Source organism: Lagenorhynchus albirostris, chromosome 11 (genome assembly GCF_949774975.1).
Source record: "Lagenorhynchus albirostris chromosome 11, mLagAlb1.1, whole genome shotgun sequence".
Classification (NCBI taxonomy): domain Eukaryota; kingdom Metazoa; phylum Chordata; class Mammalia; order Artiodactyla; family Delphinidae; genus Lagenorhynchus; species Lagenorhynchus albirostris.
This window is the reverse complement of record NC_083105.1, coordinates 63,904,609-63,925,521: the sequence shown is the minus strand read 5'-3', so window position 1 is coordinate 63,925,521 and position 20,913 is coordinate 63,904,609. Positions and strand designations below refer to the sequence as shown.

The following is a 20,913-nucleotide window of genomic DNA, read 5'->3' as shown; positions in this document are numbered from 1 at the left end:
CTTAGATTTATTGAGCGCCTGCTGTGTACCAGGCACTGTGCAAGGCGCTTTACATACATTATCGCATTAAGTCCTCACAACAACCCTGCGAGGTAGGTGTTTATAAACCCCCATTTGACGGATGAGGAAACTGAGGCTCAGGGAGGTGAAGTGATTTGGCCAAGTTCACATGGCTAGTAAATAGAGACAGAAGAGGTGCCCGAGATCGAAGAAAAAAAAATACTTCAGTGTCTGGGTCCCAAGCCGTTTGGTGTGGATAGTAGTACAAAGAGGGGCTCCGCGCGCTCCAGAGGTCTGCAAGGCCAGAGGCCTGCTCCCGATCTCGCAAGACTGGAGACAGCAAGGCGGGGGACCCGCGCGCAGTAACTAGGGAGCAATTGATTAACTGGCAGTGCCGGGGTTGGAGGGACTCGCGGACTAGCTACCAGGGAAATCCGCGACCTGCGCGCGCCCCGTAGTGGCTACAGCGAGTATCACACCCCACACCTACAGGCTTTTGGGGACCAGCCTCCCTCTTCCTTCCCTGGCTGGTTTCTGGAAGAGGCAGACATGCAAGACATTCTCAGGGTTCTTTCAGATGGGTGATACCACCTGAGTGGGAAATCGTGGTAACTATTCAGAGCATCACTAAGGAACACTGGGGAGGAGGAAAAGGGGAAGGCCTAAAAAAGTCCCAAGCTGCTCAGCTCAGACCACCACAAACCAGGGACAGTGACAAGGCCACCACCCTGCACTGCCTTGGGGATCCTACGCCTAAACCTGAGACTGGAATAGGAGCCCTTGCCCACTTACTCGGCTCTTCTGCAAACACTGCACAGTCTCTTGAATTGAGAGTGAATGCAGGTGTCAAAGAAGCCACCCAGGGACGCTCAGACTCTGTTCACTTATTCCTAACTGTCTTGGCTTGGGCAGGGGAGGAGTAGATAAATGCCTCCCCAAGGACTCCAAAACATCAGGGATGGACGTTAGAACTCCCTTGTTTTACATATTACAGGGCCTGGAGAGGGGAGGCGACTTGCCGAAGGTCACCCAGCCAACCAGTGTCAGAGTTGGGATTGGAAGCCAAAACCTGTGACACCAAAGTGAGTCCTCTTCCTGCTTTGCTGGCGGCTTCTGCCAAGAGCCCCTCCTCTTCTGCCAAGGGCCTCCCCGTCACCTGGTCACCTCAGTCCGAAGCCTCTCCATCACCTTCCCCCTCCTGCCCAGAGGCCCTGCCCTGAAGTTGCCCTATGACTATCCCATCCCTGTCCTCCTGCCTTATCCTGCCTAGGCCTCTCTGCTCAGTTCCATGCCTAGTGCGTCGGCCCCTGCTGAGACCTTACCCGAGTGCCCTGAAGACCCTACCAAACGTTAAAGTCTACTGCGCACCCTCACCTCTCCTGAAAAAAAAAAAATCATGAATTGACATATGCTCCCTTTCCTTTCATCTGTGCGCCTTCTATTTTGAGTATGGGAACGGGTATAGGTAAGAGGTACAGGGAAGTCTGTGAGGAAGAAAGGGGACACAAATACAATAAAGGGCCTCTCACTGTCGCTCCCTATTTCCCTGTGGGGTCCCCTTAGTGTCCCTCGCCCCCGAAGAGGACCTCCTCGGTTCGGCTGATGACATCTAGAATCTCTCCGATATTGTCGCTCAGCTCGGCTGCCTTCCCGCCTTCCGGGGGCCCGGTCCGCTTGTTCCGCCAGGAGGCGCCCGAGGCTTCTGTGTCGCTTCCATCAGAAGAGCTGCTATGGACGCTGAGCTCCGCAGCTTCGTCCGAGTCGGAGTCCGGGGCGGTGTGGCGGCGGATGCGAGACACGGCTTCCCGCAGGGCCCCGGCATAGGGCCCCGGGGTCCGCGCCCAGCCCCGGCCTGCGCGCCGCAGGACCGCAGCCACTTCCTCCGAGCCCTCGGCACGGCGCGCGCCTCCCGAAGCCGCTGGGCCTAAGGCTGAGTGCTCTGGGCTACCTGGCTGCGTGGGGGCATCCTGCAGGTTTACTTCGCCGACCGGGAGCCCCAAGATGCGGGAGGCGCGCTCCTCCAGTGAGGAGTCCGCGGACGTCCCGCCCTCAGCTTCGAGCCCACGTCCCCCACCGGGCTGCTGTGAAGGGCGACTGCTCAACAGCAGCTTTCGGCAAGGGGAGGGAAGGACCGCGGCCCCCTCTCCCTCCTCCTTGTTGGGCTTCAGTTGGGTGGGGGCATTCCCCACAAGGCGCGGCACCCCAGCGGGCAAAAGCTGCACATGCTGGTTTCGAGGGGTCGGAACATACTGGGACCGTATCACCACGCAAGTGGCGTCAATGACAAAGACACCTTCCCCACGAGCCGGGCCACGGGAACTTCGTGGCAGGGTGTGGGGGCGGCGGGTCGCCTTCCAACCCTCCAAGGTCTCGGGTCCGGCCTCCTCTCTATGACCCAGGGACTCCCTCCATCCCGTGCCTCCCGGAGCCCAGGGTCTGGGGAGGGTCTGGCTATGTCGGGGAGGCTGCTTTTTAACGGAGGGCATCCAGCACTTGGGGAGCCAGCTCTGTTCTCTCCCTTCTCTCCCTTCCCCGGAGCCCTTGGGATGGGGCCTGGACCTGGGAGCAGGACGCGGGGGGCTGGGAGTGGCAGGTGCAGACCCCGCAGGAACTGTCTCCGTGCCTGGGTTCCCAGCAGCTTTGGCTTGGGGATGTCCGTCGCTACCACTCTTCAGGCCAGCAGCAGCCAGCCTCAGGCTTCTCTCCGCGGCCACCTTACCGGACTCCAGCCTTGGCCTGGCTGTTCCACAGCCTGGGGATCCCCCCAGGAGACCCCGGCCCTGACGGAGACCCCAGGCCCCTAGGACGTCCCGGTAGATCCGAGGATCTAGCCTCTTCTTTGTGCACCCTCCCTCTGTCCTGGTCGGAGCAGAGGTTGAAGAGGCGGGCGCCTGCGAGGGCTCGGGTCCTCGCTTAGTCCCCAGGGTCCTGTGGGGGCCTTCGTAAGAGGGTGGAGCCACGTAGGGTGGCGGCCGGTCCCAGCGGCGTCGCGGGGCCATTCCGGCAGCACCTCTCAGCAGCAGGTGAGCTTCGTAGCTGGGAGGCCCTGGCCGCCGACCTCCCCAGGGCCCCGCCCACGCCGCCCCTGGATTGCTCTGCGGCTGCGCGGATGGACGGGGCGGTCGCCCCACGGACCCCAGGCGCTCCGGCCGTGAGGGAGCTGGGAGCCCTGCAGGCTGGGCCACCCGAGGGGCGTTCCGAGGCTCCGGGCGGGGCCGACCAGGGGGACTCCTTCGGGCCCCACCAGCCTTGCGCCTTTTTCGCTCAGTCTCCTTGGCCTCCCGCTCCTGCGATGCCGCTTTCCTTTTCTCTTGCTCCCGGGCTCGGGCCTCGGCCGGGGGCCCCGCCCGCCAGTTGGTCGCCTCCTGCAGCACCCTGGAGGCCCAGGGCCGGCGGGGCGGCGGCTCAGGGGATCCCAGGCGCGGCCCACACCTGGGACAATGAGCAGGAACCCAGGTGAGCAGTTTGTGGGGGAAGGGAGCCGAGGTCCGGGGAGCTGGGAGCGTTGCAGCCCACTTGGGGCCGCCTTGTGGAGGGGAGTGTGTGAGTGTGTGCGCGTGTGCACGTGCGTATATGTTAGGGTTGAAGTCGAAGCGGGACTCCTCACCATCTCTCCATACACACTTTAATAGCGTCTGCCCCATCTCACCTGCCCTTTCTCACGCCCACTCCTGTCCCCCCAAACAAACGGGATGAGTCAAGCCCCAGCCCTCGGGATGGAGTGGGGGGAGGCGTGGGAAAGAGAAGGGGGAACAGCAGCCCTGGCTGGTGCCCACGGTAAGGTCCGGACCCCAATCCCTGCCCCACCACTCTCTTCCCCTTACCCCTCCTTCACTCACGTGCGGCTCTGGGGCCCGCGGGCCCAGTGGCTGGCCTGGAAGTCCATGAGCTGTCGAGGAGGGGCGCGGCGACTATAATGACAGGAAATAGTCTTCACTTCGATCACCAGCAGCTTTGATTTCTGCACCCAGAGGCAGCTGCCAGACTCCTCATCCTGGAGCTCCCGGGGGCTATCGGGCCCCTCGGAGAAGAGCTGGCCATCCAGCATCCTGCCCCACCCCACCCCGGCCCCCCACCCTCCCACCCGCCCCGAAAGCCCCCTCCCAGCCCGGGGAGCCGGCGCCCACTGCAGAGCGGCGGGCCCAGCGACTGGGGACTATATATACCCAGGCACACGTGTGTGCCTGTCTGTGTGTGTGCGCGCGCATGTGACACGGCGCGGACGGCTCCGCGCTGCTACCTCCCCCACGTGCACGACCGCCTCCTGGGGCCCGGGATTGGGCGCCCCTTCCCACTGCTCTTGTCCCCCAAGCCTGATGGGACCTGCACGAGTGGGCAGGGGATTTCTTATTCTTGCCAAGCTGACAGCGCCTGCACCCCCGCCCCCATTTCTTCAACCTTCCCGCCGTTTTAACCCTTCATTCTCCTGCTTGTCAGGGTGCCTGACCAGCAGCGTTCTGCCCCTGACTTCCTGCCTCGGACTTCGTTTTCTCCGACAGGGAGGTGATGGGAATGGAACTCAAGGTCCCCGCCTGCCACTCTCTGCTGGTTTCCATGGGGTTGGGGTGCAGGAGGGGCTGGCCCAGGCTGGGGGGGTTATTTTTAGCGGCAGTGGCGTTCGGGCGCAGAGAGGAGATGAGTAACCAGCTTCCACGCGGTGGAGGGAGGAGGCGGTGGCTTTCACGCAGCCTTTGTGCGACTCTGGGGGAGAGCTGCCTCCAAGCTCAAAAAGGGTCACCCCCCCCACACACACCCTTAACTCCTTACCCTCTCAGTGCTGTGCTCAGGGCTGCTGGTGCAGCAGGACGGGAGTCTGTCTTAGCCATCGAAGCTGCCCACACTCTCATTCTAAGATGTTTGTCCTTGGGCACCCGTGGAGCCCTCTCCCTGAGGCAGGCTCTCTCCCCTAGTCCAGAAGCGTGGATTTGGGGGGTCATAATGTTCTCAGCCTGAGCTCTGCTCAGCTTTATGGAGGACAGACTAGGGTGCGTACCCACTTGCACCCTCTCAGAGGGTACAGAGGAGGAATGGCGTGCTCCCTTGGCAAAACTAATCCCCTAGCAACTGAAATGATAAAAGTGGGCCCTATTTCCCAGCGTAGATCTCTCCATCACCACTACCACAATGCCTGGCTGACTCAACCCCCACCTGAAGTGGTGCTCAAGATCATCACCTTTTAGGCTCATTCTGTCCCGGGGGAGGGGGTCGTTGCTTACATCTACATGATCCCTCCCCCCAAGCCTATACCAGGTGTCCCCTGATTCACCATGGTAATGTTAGTGGCAGCACAGCCCACGCCAACCCTTCCATGCAGAGACTTAGCAACCATGCCTGGCAACCATGGCAGCAGTTCCAGTGGAGAGGAGGGGTGCGGGGAGGTGGGAGAAGAGTGTGTATGGCAGTGGTTCCTGAAGAAGGGAAAATTCGCCTCTCCTGAGAGGAACAGGTAAGAATAGAAAGCTTTGAGGCTCCCAAATTTTGTCCCTTGCCTTTCTTTCTGCTCCATCCTCAGACTCTGAGACTGACTGGTTGGGTTTTTAGGGGGCAACGGGAGACGCAGATCCCCATTTGTTTTCCACCAAAGCATATGCAGCCCTTAGGCACAGACCCTTCCTTTTAAGGTGATGAGCCAGGAGGGTTGTTTTAGGACAGAGACTGACTTACTGAGAACCAGAGAAACAAAACCCAGGCCTCCTGCTCCCTAACATGGACCTTTAGAGTGAACCCAAACATCCCCTATCCCATCCAGTCGACCCCACTTTACACCTACCAGGTGCACCGATGTCTCTTTGCTTGAAGGTGCTTCCTTCCACCCAGGTCCCAACAGAGCCCTAAGGCTTTAAAAGTCCTTGCCTCCTCCCTAGACACGATGGAATGTGACATAAGGAGACATCTGTCCTTTCCACCATTCACCCACCCCCACACAAACATACCCTAATTCTAATAACTTGGAAGCCTCCCTCCCTCAAGGCTGGGAATGTGCTATGAGAGCTGTGAAGGGATGAATGCAGAAGCAGGGGCTTCTCCAAAGCCATGATGCAGCACTGAAAGCTGACCTCTGACCAGTGCCCTGATGCTTCTCTGTGTTCCATCAAGAAGCCTGGTTTGGAGGAACAAGTATGGTATGGCTGGGTTCATCCGAGTTCTTAGGCACAGTGTGGGTAGGGATACACACAGGAGTTACTCTGAAGTTCTTTCAAATCTTGGATAGGAAATGGTTATCATACCTGTAAGGCAGTGGTGAGATGGTACCCAGAATTTGGTTCATAGCCAACAATCTAGCAGTCCTTACAGTGCTCGGTGCTGACTACTGTTTTGGTCCACATGGTTTCAGCACAGGGAAAGGGTCTGATGGGGTGACCATAATCCTGCTGCTCCCCACCCCCCACTCTCCGGCTCATATCTACCTTGGAAGAAAGGGATTTGTGAGTTCAAAGACAGTGCCAGCTCAGCAAAATCCAGAGTCCCACCTTCTCTAAGAAAAGTTGAGAGTGGCAGGTCTCTCTGCCTACCTAAAGGAGATCCTCAGTCTGTGATGGGATTTTCCTTGGTCCAGGCAGAGGAGAAAGTGAGGTGGTAAGGAGACTGCAGGGAATAGTTATGAAGAGTGAATTAGAAAGGCAGTAAATCTAGTGTAGTGGTGAAGTGCATGAGCTCTAAAGCAAGACTATTTCGGCTCAAATCCTAGCTCTACTTTTCATTAACGGTGTGGCCCTAGGCTAGTTACTTAGCCTCTCTGTGCCTCAGTTAAAAGAAAAAAAAATCTGTAAAACTGAAATAGTATCTACTATTGTTCTGAGGATTAGGTGAAGTAATATATGTAAAGCACTGAGAATGGTGCCTGGCACACAGCTTTATATATATGTGTGTGTGCTATTATTGTTGTTATTAATGATGAGCTGGAGAAGCCATATGAAGTAGGAAGGCTGGAGTAGTAGTGTCTATCAACTACAAAAATCAAACACTGAAATACCATGAAGAGGCTCCTGTCATTTTAATTAGGTTTGCCACAAAAAGCAATAACCTCAGCTAACCGCTCTGCCCTCCCCCTCCACCTGAGTCTCATCTCCCTTCATATGCATACAGCACAGGAACCCAAAGGCCCTCCTCCCCATGATCCTCCCCACTCCCATTATGGGAAGAAATGCCATTAAATGGACTCAGCCTCCTCCATACAGCGTGAAACAGGATGAATAAAAATATCTTTATGAAGAGTTTTGTTGTGTCCATTATCTTAGGGTGGAGTCAGGGACAGAGATAGAGGCAAAGGCTGGGTGAGGTCTGGGGATCTCTCAGAGATCAGAATTTGCCTGAGAAGCACAGAAAGGGGGCTATGTCTAAGTGGGCAGGGACCAGGCTGAAAGATTTCCTCAAGGGTGAGGAATAAGGACAGCTAAAAATCCATTCTCCTTCCTCCCCCACACCTTCCCTCACTCCCATGTAGAAGGGTAGGGAGCTCCCGGGCAGGGAACAGAGTCCCAATTCTCTAAAGTTCTCGTCTCTGGTTCCCAGAGCTTTGGGCAGGCAGTGAGTGGGGCATAACCCCCGGTGCAGCATGAGCCCTTCCCCCGGCTCAGGGCTTCTCTCCGCCTGTGAGCACCAGGGCCTGCAAGATGTCAGACAGTGATACAATTCCCTTGACCACATCATTCTCATCCACCACTACAAGTCGGTGAACCTGCACAGAGCAATAAGGAAGGGAGAAAGGGATGTTTAGTGTCAGCCTCAGTTAAGGTGAGCCCTTCAGCCCCTACCCTCCATGCCAAACCGAAGCTGCTACCCCCAGCACCTTTTGGGTTGCTGGCTCCCCTACCTCTGCTTCTACCAGCCTGTTGATGATGGTTTCCAGAGTCTCATGCAGGTAGCACTTGAGGACACCCTCAAAGTGATGCGATCGATGTTGCAGGGCTTTGGTCACTGACACATCTAGGTTGTTGTAGGTCTTTTCTGCTGCCAGATTCTGGGGAGAGAGAGAAACATTCATGCAGGGAAGCAAGGGAGCCGGCCCGCAAACTCCGAGCCCACCCAACCTCACCAGAGTGATTTAGGGTAGCTGTCAGCCATGCCCACAAGCCATACCCAGCTCATTCAATTCCTTTTCAAACAGGATTTGAAAGCTTGGAAGCTTCTAAAACCCTCAGGTCCCAGAAGAGACTCTCTTCTTCTCCCTCTCCACATCCAACACCCCACCCCTTTCCCTGCCTCCCAGCACCTCCACAATCACTCACGATAACATCAAACTTGGAGTAGATGTCCACCACACGCCCTAGGGGGACAGAGGCAGCTCAGCAAGGAGGATCTGGCATCCAAGGCTCCCCCTGCCTATAGGATCACCCTCCGGGCTGAGCTGAGGGGACAGCAGATTTTCCCACAGCCTCCCTGGCTTCCCTGGAGCCCTCCCTCTCCTTTTGCCCAATCTCTCACCTTTCTCATCCACCACTGGCAGGGCTGAGACTCGGTGCTGTACAAAGATGCCCAGAGCCACGTAGACGGGGGTAGTAGTGCGGACCATAGCAATGTTAGCATAGGTGCCAATCTGTAGCTCTTCCAGAGACTTAGACATGAACTCTGGCTTGGGGAACTCAGTGATCTGAGGAAATAACCATCATCTTGATTTTTTTCAAGGCCCCTCAAACCACCTTTGGAGACCCCTCCGACAAGCATGTAAGAAGTAAAAACTGGGCCGAGGAGCACTTACAAACAACTTGAGGAATTTGAGGATGCGCTTGTGGGTAAGGATGTACAAGGTGTTGCCTGATTCCGGGTCAATAACTGGCAGCCTGTGGATCTTGTTTCGAATTAATGAAGAGACAGCATCAAACAAGCTGTGGGAAGGTAGGGGATAATGATAAGTTCCACAGTGCTGGGCCTGAGGGTGGTTAAATAGCTCCTTAGAGGTTGTTTATAAACAGGTGGTTGGGGGAGAGGAGCAGTGTTCAGACTAGATCTAAATAAATATGTGTGTGTGTGTAGTGTCTTGCCTCTCTTCTGCCCTTGGATCTTTGGGTATCTACGGCCTTAGCTATGATGATGGCAAGGCTCTTTCCCCTCTGGACAAATGGTTAGCTGGAACTCACCTGGCATTAGGAGAAATGCAGACAAGTGGTTTAAAGGAGTCCTGTAGGTACACCTCTGAAGGGAAAAGGGAGGTTCACAAAATACCACCATGAAAAACTGTTTCCCAGGAAACTTTCCATTCCTTTATCCTTTTACAACCCCCAGTTCTCTACATACCTCTCCAAGTTTCTATCTTGTGTTCTTCTAGCTCATAGATCTGTACCTGAAAGCAGAAGCAACAGAACTTGAGACTTGATCTCCCTGCTTCACTAACCCCTTGTAGTTTGTTTGGAAGAAAGGAACTGAGAATGAGGGACTCTGGGCAGGGAAAGTGGTTTTGGTCATTGAGCTAAGGCTCCTTACCAGGGCTGATTTATAGTAGCGGTGCAGAATATTGATGAAATCAGTGATGGTCAGCATGCCTAGAGGCCAAGATAAGAGCCCTCAGCACTGCTCAAAGCTTCTCTCCCTGCCCAGCACAAGATGCCAGTAAAACTGTGTTCCAACAACTTCTGCTTACCCACAAAACTTTGCTTCTTACTATCCCACAAAGGGGCAGCTCGGACACCATTAGTCACCAAAGCAAAGAAAGCTTTCTTCACCTGTAGTGAAAGAGCAACAGTCACAAAGGAAAATTCCCAGGGGGCAGGATTTTAACAGAATAGGAATTGGGTATGCTGGGGAAAACATGAGCCCAACCCCATAGAAGGACAAGGGTATTAGCCTTGGGATGAGGTAGGATGAGAGGTATTGAACCAGAGGCTCCAAGGAAGGGGGAAGGGAAAAGAGGATTTCACCTACCTGAAGGGAAGTATCAAATACAACCAATTTTGAGCTTGTGGGAATCAGGTCATAGCAGCGATGAGACTTCATGAAGGAAGTATACACGCTATTGTTGGATTCTGGAGTCTCTGCATAGGGTGGGAAAGTTAGTAGCTTCCTTCCATGCAACAACTCACAATCAAAAGAGGCAGAAAATAAAAGTATTGTAGTTGCTCAAGTATTTACAGCATGATTTTATAAGGCCCCCTATTCTGTTTTGTTCCTATTGTTCCCACAAAACCTGGATAAACCCCTTCGAAACCATTTCATCCAACCCCACCCCCAGGTAGAACTATATAATCTACTGGCTCCTTAGCCAAAAGATGGCTGACTAAAACAGAAAGTCTGTAATACTTTCACTAACCTATTCTAGTCTAAAAGCTTTTTTTCTCATCCTTAACTCATTTTCCTTTTCATATATTTAGCACATTTTCACTTGTTCTCTTTTCTCAATTAAGATGTAATTAAGCTTCTTAAAATCCAAGTAAACTTCTTAAAATTCTTCTAAGACCCACAGATGAGAAAGTCATGGTCCAAGTTGGGCTATTTCAGAACAACACTAAGATAAAGCCCAGTGCTCAATCAACCTGGCCCAAAACAACCTGAGAGTCCATCTTGGGATGGCCGTGTGAATCAGAAATCATCCCACCTACTCTAGACAAATGAGAGACCCTGGCTGGGTTTACCTTTCCATTCCCCTGATTTTAACTGCTTGCTCTCAACTGGAGAAGCAAGCCCCAAAATAATAGCCCAAATGTGCTACATAGTATGCTATGTGTACTTAAAAATATTACACCATCTAATCTGCAAGGCAAATAAATATTGCCCTCATTTTTCAGCTGAGAAAACAGGTGGAAAGCAGCAAAAAAAAAAAAAAACTGCTCCAGGTCATACCATTAGTAACAAGAAAGACTCAAACATGGATCTACCTGATTCCAAAGTTCACGCTCTTAAATCCTATGCCAGTTGTTTGTTTTTAATTTTTTACGAAAGTTATACAGGTACACAGTTTAAAGAGTCAAATACTTCTACAAATTTTGTTAAGAAAAACTGCAGTCCCTAGCACCCACCTCCCTGTACGACCCCTCCCCAGAGATGAGGCGTCTTTTAGCTGAGTATTTTGGTACTTATTTCTACGTCTATAAATAACACGCTTATAGTGCTACTTTTTTTGTTCACTTTTAGGCATTAACTATTATCATGCAAGGAAGATGAGAGGCATTATCTATTATCATGCAAGGAAGATGAGAATTCTCAATTCTCTTTACTACCAGGACCCCATTATAAACATGCACCTCCCATCACTCCATTCTCCCAGAAGTTAAACTGTACGGTTGGTTACATCAGTATTTAAATAATTTTGACTAAATATTCATTATTCAGAGCTAAGTCAAGTAGTAAAGTCTGATTTTTTTTTTCTTTCACAACTTTTTGTTTTCCTTGGAGTTAATAACTGTCTTGTCTTTTTGTTTGCTTAGTTCTCTATGCATAATACTTATAACTAATTCAATCCCCAAACTCTTTACCAATTGTTTAAATCTCCTTTCAAGAAGTTCAGAAGCATGAGATAGTCTAACAATTTAAACTACCCAAAGAAGTCTCTCTGGAGCCTTCTGACCTGCTCAGATCTGGGCTGGTGTGCCTGGTGTGCACTGCTGTCATCCTTAGATCTTCCTTCATCACCATCCAGGGGAGCCAGCCCTTTCACGTCTCTCCTGTACTGGCACTCCTGTGTCCTGTATCCCATGTTTTCATCTTTTTTGATTACTCCCTTGTTTTGGTGGAGCACATCTTCCAGTAGCTTCCTGAGAAAGGGTGCATGGGAAGTAAATTTTTTGAGACCTTGTAGCCTGCAGATATCTTTATTTTACCCTCATCTTTGAATTATAATTTGGCTGGATATAGAATTCTAGGTTGGAATTTATTTTCCTGCAGAATATTGAAGGCACTGCTTCATTGCCTTCCAGCTTCTGGTGCTGTTGAGAGTCCGGAGTCCCAGGCAATTCTGATTCTTTGTGTGTGACTTGTTTTTTTCTCTTTGGAAACTCAGGATCTTCTCTTTGTTCCCAGTGTTCTGAAATCTCATGATGATTGTGCTTTGGGTGGGACAGTTTCACCCATTGTGCTGAATATTCAATGAGTCCTTTCAACATGAAAACTAATGTTCTGCAGTTCCAGGAAATGTTCTTGAATTGCTTCCTTGATTGTTTCCTTCCCTCTGTGTTGTCATTTTTCTCTTTCTGTAACTCCTATTATTTAGATATTGGACTTCCAAAAACTGATCCTTTAAGGTTTGTTTTTGTTGTTGTTGTTATTGTTTTTAAAATACAGTAGTCCCCCCCTTATCCAAGGTTTCACTTTCCACAGTCTCAGTTACCCGTGGTCAACCCTAGTCTGAATATTAAATGGGAAATTCCAGAAATAAACAATTCATAAGTTTTAAATTGCACGGCATTCTGAGCAACATGATGAAATCTCTTGCCATTAAGCTCAATTCCAGCCCTGGGCGTCAATCGTCCCTTTGTCCAGCATATCCCGCCCGTTAGTCACTTAGTAGCCATCTCAGTTATCAGATTGTCGCTGTATCACAGTGTTTGTGTTCAAGTAACCTTTATTTTACTTAATAATGGCCACAGAGCACAAGAATAGTGATGCTGGCAATTCGGATATGTAAAACTGAAGCCCCAAAGTGTTTCCTATAAGTGAAAAGGTGAAAGTTCTTGACTTAATAAGGGAAAGAAAAAAAATCATATGCTGAGATCTATGATAAAAATGAACCTTCTGGACTTCCCTGGTGGCGCAGTGGTTAAGAATCCGCCTGCCAAGGCAGGGACATGGGTTCAATCCCTGGTCTGGGAAGATCCCGCATGCCACAGAGCAACTAAGTCGGTGTGCCACAACTACTGAGCCTGCGCTCTACAGCCTGTGAGCCACAACTACCAAGCCCATGTACCACAACTACTGAAGCCCGCACGCCTAGAGCCTGTGCTCAGCACCAAGACAAGCCACCGCAATGAGAAGCCCGCATACTGCAACGAAGAGTAGCCCCCGCTCGCCGCAACTAGAGAAAGTCTGCGTGCAGCAACGAAGACCCAACGCAGCCAAAAATAAATAAATAAAGATAGAATGTTAAAAAAAAAAAAAAAGAATCAGCATAAACACAATTCACTGATAAAAAAAAAAAGGATGAATCTTCTATCTGTGAAACTGTGAAGAATGAAAAAGGAATTCATGCTAGTTTTGCTGTCGCACCTCCAACTGCAAAAGTTGTGGGGTCAGTGTGTGATAAGGGCTTAGTCAAGATGGAAAAGGCATTAAATTTGTACAGTAAGATATTTAGAGGCAGACAGACCGACCAACCCCATTCACATAACTCTTAATATATGTTATAACTGTTCTATTTGATTATTAGTTACTGTTGTTAATCTCTTACTGTGCCTAATTTGTAAATTAAACTTTCATAGGTATGTATGTATGTATAGGACAAAAACATAATATATACAGGGTTTCATAGTATCTGCTGTTTCAGGTATCCACTGGGAGTCCTGGAATGTATACCCCGAGGACAAGGAGGTACTAACTACTGTATCTTTTCTCTCCTACTTTCCTCTTCTTTGATTTTTTCTTTTCCTTTATAGTTTATTACAAGATATTGAATACAGTTCCTTGTGCTATACAGTAGAACTCTGTTGTTTATTTTATATATAGTAGTTTATATCTGTTAATCCCATACTCCTAATTTATCCCCCTCCTTTCTCCTTTGGTAACCATAAGTTTGTTTTCTATGTCTGTGAGTCCACTTCTTTGATTTCTAATTCTGCTTTATGAGAGATTTCTTCACCTTGATTTTCCACACCTCCTACTTAGTTTAAAATTTTTGCTATTGTATTTTTAATTTCCAAGAGCTCCTTTTTTGTTTTCTGAAAACTGCTTTTCTTAAAAAAATTACTTCCTATACTTGTTTCATGGTGGAAATATTCTTCATCTGAGTATGCATTAGTGTTAATTTTTTAAATTTATTTTTAATAAATTTATTTATTTACTTTTGGCTGCATTGGGTCTTTGTTGCTGCATGCGGGCTTTCTCTAGTCGTGGTGAGCAAGGGCTACTCTTCATTACGGTGCGCAGGCTTCTCATTGTAGTGGCTTCTCTTGTTGCGAAGCATGGACTCTAGACACGTGGACTTCAGTAGTTGTGGCACGCCGGCTCAGTAGTTGTGGCTCACAGGCTCTAGAGCGCAGGCTCAATAGTTGTGGTGCACGGGCTTATCTGCTCTGCAGCATGTGGGATCTTCCCGGACCAGGGATTGAACCCGTGTCCCCTGCACTGGCAGGCAGATTCGTAATCACTGTGCCACCAGGGAAGTCCATTAACATTAATTTTTAAAGTTCTCGTCTCTATGCATTGACTTTTCCCTTCTGTTGCTTTTTTTCCTGTTTGTTTGTTTTTTTCCATTTGTGGGGGGCAGTTTGGATCACTTTTTTCAAGTTACAGGGTTTCTTTAGATGTCTGGTAATCCTTGGTTTAAAGGAGGATTCAAACCATATTTTAAGAGTGGAGTCTTTTTTTTTTTTTTTTTTTTTTTTTTTTTGCGGTACGCGGGCCTCTCTACGCAGGCCTCTCACTGTTGTGGCCTCTCCCGTTGCGGAGCACAGGCTCCAGATGCGCAGGTTCAGCGGCCATGGCTCATGGGCCCAGCCACTCCGTGGCATGTGGGATCTTCCCGGACCGGGGCACGCACCCGTGTCCCCTGCATCAGCAGGCGGACTCTCAACCACTGCACCACCAGGGAAGCCCAAGAGTGGAGTCTTTAGAGCTGATTAAAAGCTCTATGTCTGTAAATGAACCTTGTTGACGGTGAACCATTTAGATGGGGAACACTCAATACTTACATTTATAGGGCTTTCCCCTCAATGGGATTCTGAAGAGAAGGATTATTCATGCAATTTTGTGCTTGGAGGATGAAGTCTTTTCTATTAGCACTCTGAAAACCGAATGGGGGAAAAGGGCTGGGGTCTCAGCATCCAGTATGGTTCACTTCATGCTCCTGTTTTCAGCGCAGTACCTCTGCCTTCAACTGGGCCGGCGCCCCTTTCCATACCTCCAGTCTTTGCCAAAGTTGGGATGGGAGTTTCCCAGCTGCACTCAGTGGGGGAGGGAGTCTTGGGATCTGACTGCTTCTCAGACCTTCAATGCTTTTGGGCTTTCCTCACTGCTAGTTTATAATTCAGTTTTCTCAGGTCTGCTAAGTCACTTACGACACTTCTGTCTGCTTTCCAGCTTCCAAAAATTCATTGCTATTATCTCCTCTCTTGTTCTCCCTATTCTGATGGTTTTGTACCTTTTAAAAAAAATTCCTTCATGGTTTTAGTGGCTTTTTGTGAAGGAGCAAAAGTAGATGCATGTATTCAATCCACCATCTTTAACTGGAAGGCCACCATTGTTCCTCAAATTTGAAAACTCACAGACTCCCAAGAAGACTCCCATGTCTTTTGACACCAGTTTAAGACATGCTACACTGACAGTTAAATACCACCATTCCAGGCTACAGGCCTACAAACATATTTGACTTGGTTTTCCCAGGATTTTTAAAATAATTTAAATCAGTTGCCCAATTTAAAAAAATCTGGAGATTTACATAAAAATCCAAACTCTCAGTTTCTTTTCATAATCAGAAGATCTTACAAAAGTAGGTTGTGAATTCCCAAATAGTAGCAATTGACCAGACCTGGATAGTTGCCGCCTCCTTTTAGATGCAACGAGATCTACAGGTTATTGTAGTCATACGCAGCTCACGTCACTGCTTGATCCATGGAGACAATTTGAGTGTCTTACCCCTGCCTCAGTTGGTGCTAATGTGAATGCACTCAGAAACACAAAATGAGCACTGATATCATGGGGCAGTACTCAATTATGAAGAATCATCTAGGTAATTCAAAATATGACTATATTAACTTTTTTGGATACCAACAACATGAAAACAGAACATTTAAAAAATTCTTGTGGAGAACTCACGGACCTTTAATAATATGTCCTAGGATCTCATCCCATATTTCAATCCTCTGAGAAAGTGTGTACTCCTAATGCCAATAAACATGTCCTAGGAAGACTAGGAGTGTTCCTGGGCAAAATTCTTTACCAGAGACGCCTATAAATTTTGCTTCTTTCTAGATGACCTAGGGTTGGACCATGCCATTCTAACCAAGTATTTGGGCAGGTGCTGGAATTGCCTTCTCCTGTGCCCTGAATTTTAGGGTTTAGTGCCTCTATTTCTAGATTAGTTCTAAGGGTTTCAAGTCCCTTCTATAATTTCTTGTGTATACTCAGTGGTTTTAGTGAGATCGCTGTATGATGAAATCCTAGTGGCTTTGTTTCTGGGCTACTCAGAACATACCAGGGACTTTTTTTTTTTTTTTTTTTTTGCAGTATCAAGTCATTTATTCATTCACTATTCTTTCTTTCTTTCTTTCTTTTTTGGCCGCACGGCATGTGGGACCTTAGTCCCCCAACCAGGGATGGAACCTGCACCCCCTGCATTGGAAGCACAGAGTCTTAATCACTGGAGCACCAGGGAAGTCCCTACCAGGGACTTCTAAACCATGGTTAGCCAGCCCAGAGTTGCCTATAGAGGTTTTCCCTGTACCTCAAAAGTTTCTCTCAGGTGGTATGCCAACTGAGGCTATTAATCATCCTCACCCTGCCCAAGATTTATTCCTAGGTGATCTTGCCAAATCATTGTTCCTGATTTATGTGGTTTGGCACATTATCTGGCCCAGCTTTGATCTTCCCAGGGAAGACTCCGGGAGAAATTCAAAAGCACTGCTGAAGACAAATTAGGATGGGGCTACTGGTATGAAACTGGTTCTCATACCAGTTTCCTTTCTTCAGTAAACTTACCTTGAGGATGCTCATTTTCCAGAGCTGAGTAGTTATCTGAAGAAGTGACCTGGAGAGACAGAGGAACAAAGATTCAGCGTATCTTAGGCTCCATCCATTTGAGCCTAGCAATATTAGGGAAACGGCTGGTTAACTAATGACTTCCTTGTCCTTCAGAAATATTATCTCATTTAGTCTTTATAATAACCCTGAGGTGAATACTATTATTAGCCTTATTTTCACAGATTAGGAAACTTAGGTTCAAGAAATATTAAGCAACCTGCCCAAGGTCGCATGGCTGGCAAAGGGTGGAATGGGGATTTGAATACAGATCTGTGCTGTTCCAAAGCTCATGCCCATATATACTACCTTGCCTAATGAAACATTAGGTCTTAAAAGCTGAGACTAGAAAATATGAGCTTAAGGTTGGCCCCACAACACTCTCACAGACCTATTTTATAAAAATATGGAAGCCAGAGAGACAATACTGCTTTCCCCCAAACAGTCACTAAGCGTAGTTGTGGGCACCTGAGTCACTGACGTACCCCTTACCATGAGAGGGGGCCACATCTGGGGAGGATCCCAGCAGCTGACTACCAGAGAGAGTCAAAGTTTGAATGACTGAGGGGTAGATAAGAAGGATAAACGTTCTGAGTCCTCTCAGCACCCTTGTGAGTCAAAGGCTGCTATAGCCCAGAGGGTGCTGGTTTTCCAAATTTCCTTGTTCATGACAGTCTGAGATTAGAAAGTGCTTTGAATATAGAGAAACCTTCAGAACCATCTCTGTGCTCCCTCAAGTGGGAACATTTGGAAATTTCATTGTTATCTAGGAACCGAGGAGAGATCATGATAATTTTTGTTGGCTGGAATCAACAGTTTTGCCTCTATTTTGCTCTGTCTGGGTAATATCCCCAAACTAACTTAAAGTCATACTTTACCTCCACAGCTGCTGTAGTGACATGAAGTTAAAGGCCTTGGCTTGAAGCTGGGAGGTTGGCTGGTAAACAGGGTCGAGTTGGCAGGACAGCCCTAAACTTCCCTCCTCTAATGGGCCAGGGTGTGGGCAGGGGATAATCTCCCTCTCTTCTGTCTGGGCAGCATAAGGCTATCAGCATGGCCCGGCATTTTGGCAAGACTGTCGGAACAACAGCCTCATCACTTCTAAGTGGGAAAGAGGTCTGTTTAGCAGTAAAGCAGTCTTACAAAGATCTATACAGAGACAGAGAAACAGCTACTTCTGTAGAAATTATTGTACCCAGCGTATGATACCTATTTACTGCACTGTGCTACAGTTATTTTGTTCGTTATCTATCCAAACAGACTGTAAATTCCTGGAAGCCTGGAACTATCATATAGTTCTTTGTATCACTCCCTCATACCACGTAGCATGGGGGTTTGCATATAACTCTCAACTGTTTTGTTTTTTAACTCTCAAATTGATAATGATACACACTGATATGAACAGAGAGACCTAAGATTAAGTTACAGAGAGAGAAAAGAGACATACAGCTAAACAGAGACACAGATACCTACATAAGAGAGTCAGACACAATTGAATATGACTTTATCTTTCTGCCTGTTTCTCCACACAGGAGTGGGATAATTATGTCCACTCTCTCTACATTTAATAACATAGGGGACTTGTGCAAAATACTATTTTCAGAGACACACCCTAGATCTGACACACAGACTCACAATTTCTTCCAAACTCCTGATCCACATTCTCAGTTGTTTGCTGGACCACCACAGATGTCACAGAGACTCCTCAAATGCTTCAATACAAAACAGAACAGCATCTGTCTCTCCAATCCTATTATTCTTACTGTGGGTCCCACCTTTGTTTTTGCACTGCTGTCTTCCCTGATGCCTAGAACTGTGGTCTTGATTCCTCCAAGAACAAGCTATGCCAACATGTCTGCTTAGAATGACAGAGCAGGGCAGGACCTAAACTCGTCCTTAACATCTATCAGCTAAGCTGCTATGTTAGAAATGCCTCAAAGCCATCTCTCTCCTTTCCACTTTCACAGCTTTAACTTAGCCTTTTACACCCCACTTCTATAGCATTCTCTAAGCTGGTCTCCCTGCCAGTTTAGAGAAGAGGAAGTCTATTTCCTCTTCAATTTGTCTTTCATGCTGTCACCAAGTTCTCTCACCAAGCATCTCAGGTTTGGAAGGGACTTTCAACTCCAGCAACCAAGAACTCACTACTTTCTGAAGCAGCTTCATCCATTTACAGAAAGCCGTTAGGAATATTCCTAAAGTACACTCACTACCTTGCTCATGAATCTTCCATGGGTCCTCTTATTACAAAATAAAGTTCAAACTTAATGTGGTATGCAATATCTTCAACCTGACCCCAGCCTACTTTTCCATTTTCCAGTCATTTCTCCAACTGTGACCAAAATCCAAAGCTCCGGCAACATCAAGCCACTGGCTCACCCCAATTAATCTCTACATGCCCCAGTTTCTATGCCCTTGCTCACACTGTTCTCTCAACCTGCAATGCCCTCTCGTGGGCTGACAGCAATTTCTCCCTCCTCTATGCTGCCACGGTCCTTTTTCTGCATCTTGATGCTAGCATTTATTACAGTCTACCTTAAATAACAGCTGTCACTGACTTGCCCTCACCCCCACTCCAGTTAGGCTAAGCATTTTCAAAGCAGGAGTTTTCCTTTTTCTTTATTTTATTCAATTAATTAATTTATTTATTGGCCAAGACACGTGGCCTGCGGTATCTTAGTCCCCCCACCAGGGATCAAACCCAGACCTGGCAGTGAAAAGGCTGAGTCCTAACCACTGGACTGCCAGGGAACTCCCTTTTTTTTTTTCTTTTCAAAACTATTTCTATTCCAAGAACCTAATCCAGTACATAAAGTATGAGGGCTAAATCAGAAAACCTATATTAAAATGCTTTGTAAACCATAATATATTTATAAGTAAGTAAAAAATAATGTTATTTTGAATTTAATGGAATCAGAACTTTCATTCTTGTTCAAAATTCTCTTAATCTGTAAGAACTTACTCCCTTGCCTGGGTGACCAGCTGCAAATCACTTTACCACTTTGGTCTGGTTTCTTCTTTATAACCTTAGGGACATGACCTCTCCGCAGGCAAACAAAGGGTACAGTAAGGGAATGACCCTGGGCGTGTAACTGATCTAAAGAAAGGTGAACCTGCAGCCCTCACACAACTACAGTAGCAGATGATAAAAACCAAGGTAGTTAGAGTTACTCTGCCTGACAAAGGATACATGGAGGGAAGTGAATGGGCAGGGTTCCAGAGTACTAGACAAAGGCTCCTGAGAGTGAGGATGGGTCCAAACAGGTAGTAGGCAACCTGCAGCAACTCTGGGAGGATGACAGGGACCTGCCACAATCCGTCAGTGCGTGCCTGCCAAGAAGGAGCTACGCCAACACACCTGCTTAGAATCGCAGAGCAGGGCGTGACCTAAACTAGATCAGGGACACAGTGGCCTCTAACACTGAAAGGGTCCCTCCTTCGGGGAAACCCCACTTTTCAGTCTCATTAAGGGTATGTTACCTCGCTGGACACCTCAATGCAGTATAAAAGTCTTTCAGACGTCCGTCCTGCCAAGGACTGCATGAATCACACTCACACAACTGGGGACCAGGTGCTACCTGCAAGCGGGGGTCCCTGGGAACCCCCTGCTTCACCCAGGAAAGCTGGCTCACAACCCTTCTCTCTCAGGCAAACCTCTGAAGGGCCCGAGGCGCTAAAAGGAAAGGAGGCCCGATATCGCCAAGGCGTGCGTAGGTTCCAAGGAGGGAGCTAGGAGTCACTGCCCGCGCGGGCTAAAAGTACCACGGACCGAAGGCAGGCACGGGCGCGGCCCAGTCCTAGGAGATGCACTCAGCGAAGGAGCGGAGGAGCAGGGTCACGGGATAGGACTGACACCCTGCTTCTCGGTTACTGGGCACCAGAGCCGGCCCCGGCCTCCCCGTCCCCTGACGGGGGGGTCTCAAGCTCCACGGCGCCCTCCCGCAGCCCTCCCGCGCTCCTCACCGCTTCCATCGCGACAGACGCCGGCTGGGTTCGTTCGCTTTAGGAAGCTTGCCCGGGGAGGGAGGCGGGGAAGGTCCCGCCCCACGTCCGGTACCGCGACGCCACTTCCGTCTACGTCAGGACTGACGCAAGCCA

The 20,913-nt window shown here is 49.0% G+C and overlaps 2 protein-coding genes across 12 annotated transcripts; both read right to left on the bottom strand.

Moving 5' to 3' along the window:
- Positions 1-6,692, bottom strand: DDN (dendrin). 4 transcript variants are annotated; one of them, XM_060164985.1, is made up of 4 exons: positions 6,057-6,692; positions 5,771-5,860; positions 3,840-3,911; positions 1-3,432 (listed from the first exon to the last, which is right to left on the bottom strand). In XM_060164985.1, the coding sequence occupies exons 3-4, from the start codon at positions 3,884-3,886 to the stop codon at positions 1,560-1,562; spliced, it is 1,920 nt and encodes a 639-aa protein (XP_060020968.1). In that variant the 5' UTR covers positions 3,887-3,911; positions 5,771-5,860; positions 6,057-6,692; the 3' UTR covers positions 1-1,559. The 4 variants fall into 4 exon arrangements, with proteins under 4 accessions (XP_060020968.1, XP_060020969.1, XP_060020967.1 ...); XM_060164986.1 differs by lacking the exon at positions 5,771-5,860; XM_060164984.1 differs by lacking the exon at positions 6,057-6,692 and having other exon boundaries at positions 5,771-5,923.
- A 283-nt stretch (positions 6,693-6,975) lies between these two features.
- On the bottom strand, positions 6,976-20,885 carry PRKAG1 (protein kinase AMP-activated non-catalytic subunit gamma 1). Of its 8 annotated transcripts, none has more exons than XM_060166345.1 (13): positions 20,779-20,861; positions 16,777-16,825; positions 11,498-11,684; positions 9,859-9,968; positions 9,578-9,659; positions 9,421-9,479; positions 9,235-9,280; positions 9,078-9,132; positions 8,699-8,825; positions 8,425-8,590; positions 8,229-8,266; positions 7,814-7,960; positions 6,976-7,678 (listed from the first exon to the last, which is right to left on the bottom strand). In XM_060166345.1, the coding sequence occupies exons 4-13, from the start codon at positions 9,928-9,930 to the stop codon at positions 7,574-7,576; spliced, it is 897 nt and encodes a 298-aa protein (XP_060022328.1). In that variant the 5' UTR covers positions 9,931-9,968; positions 11,498-11,684; positions 16,777-16,825; positions 20,779-20,861; the 3' UTR covers positions 6,976-7,573. The 8 variants fall into 8 exon arrangements, 7 of the variants coding, with proteins under 7 accessions (XP_060022328.1, XP_060022331.1, XP_060022329.1 ...); XM_060166348.1 differs by lacking the exons at positions 11,498-11,684; positions 20,779-20,861 and adding exons at positions 14,772-14,863; positions 17,694-17,869; XM_060166346.1 differs by lacking the exon at positions 20,779-20,861 and adding an exon at positions 17,694-17,869.
- Between the last annotated feature and the right edge of the window lie 28 nt (positions 20,886-20,913).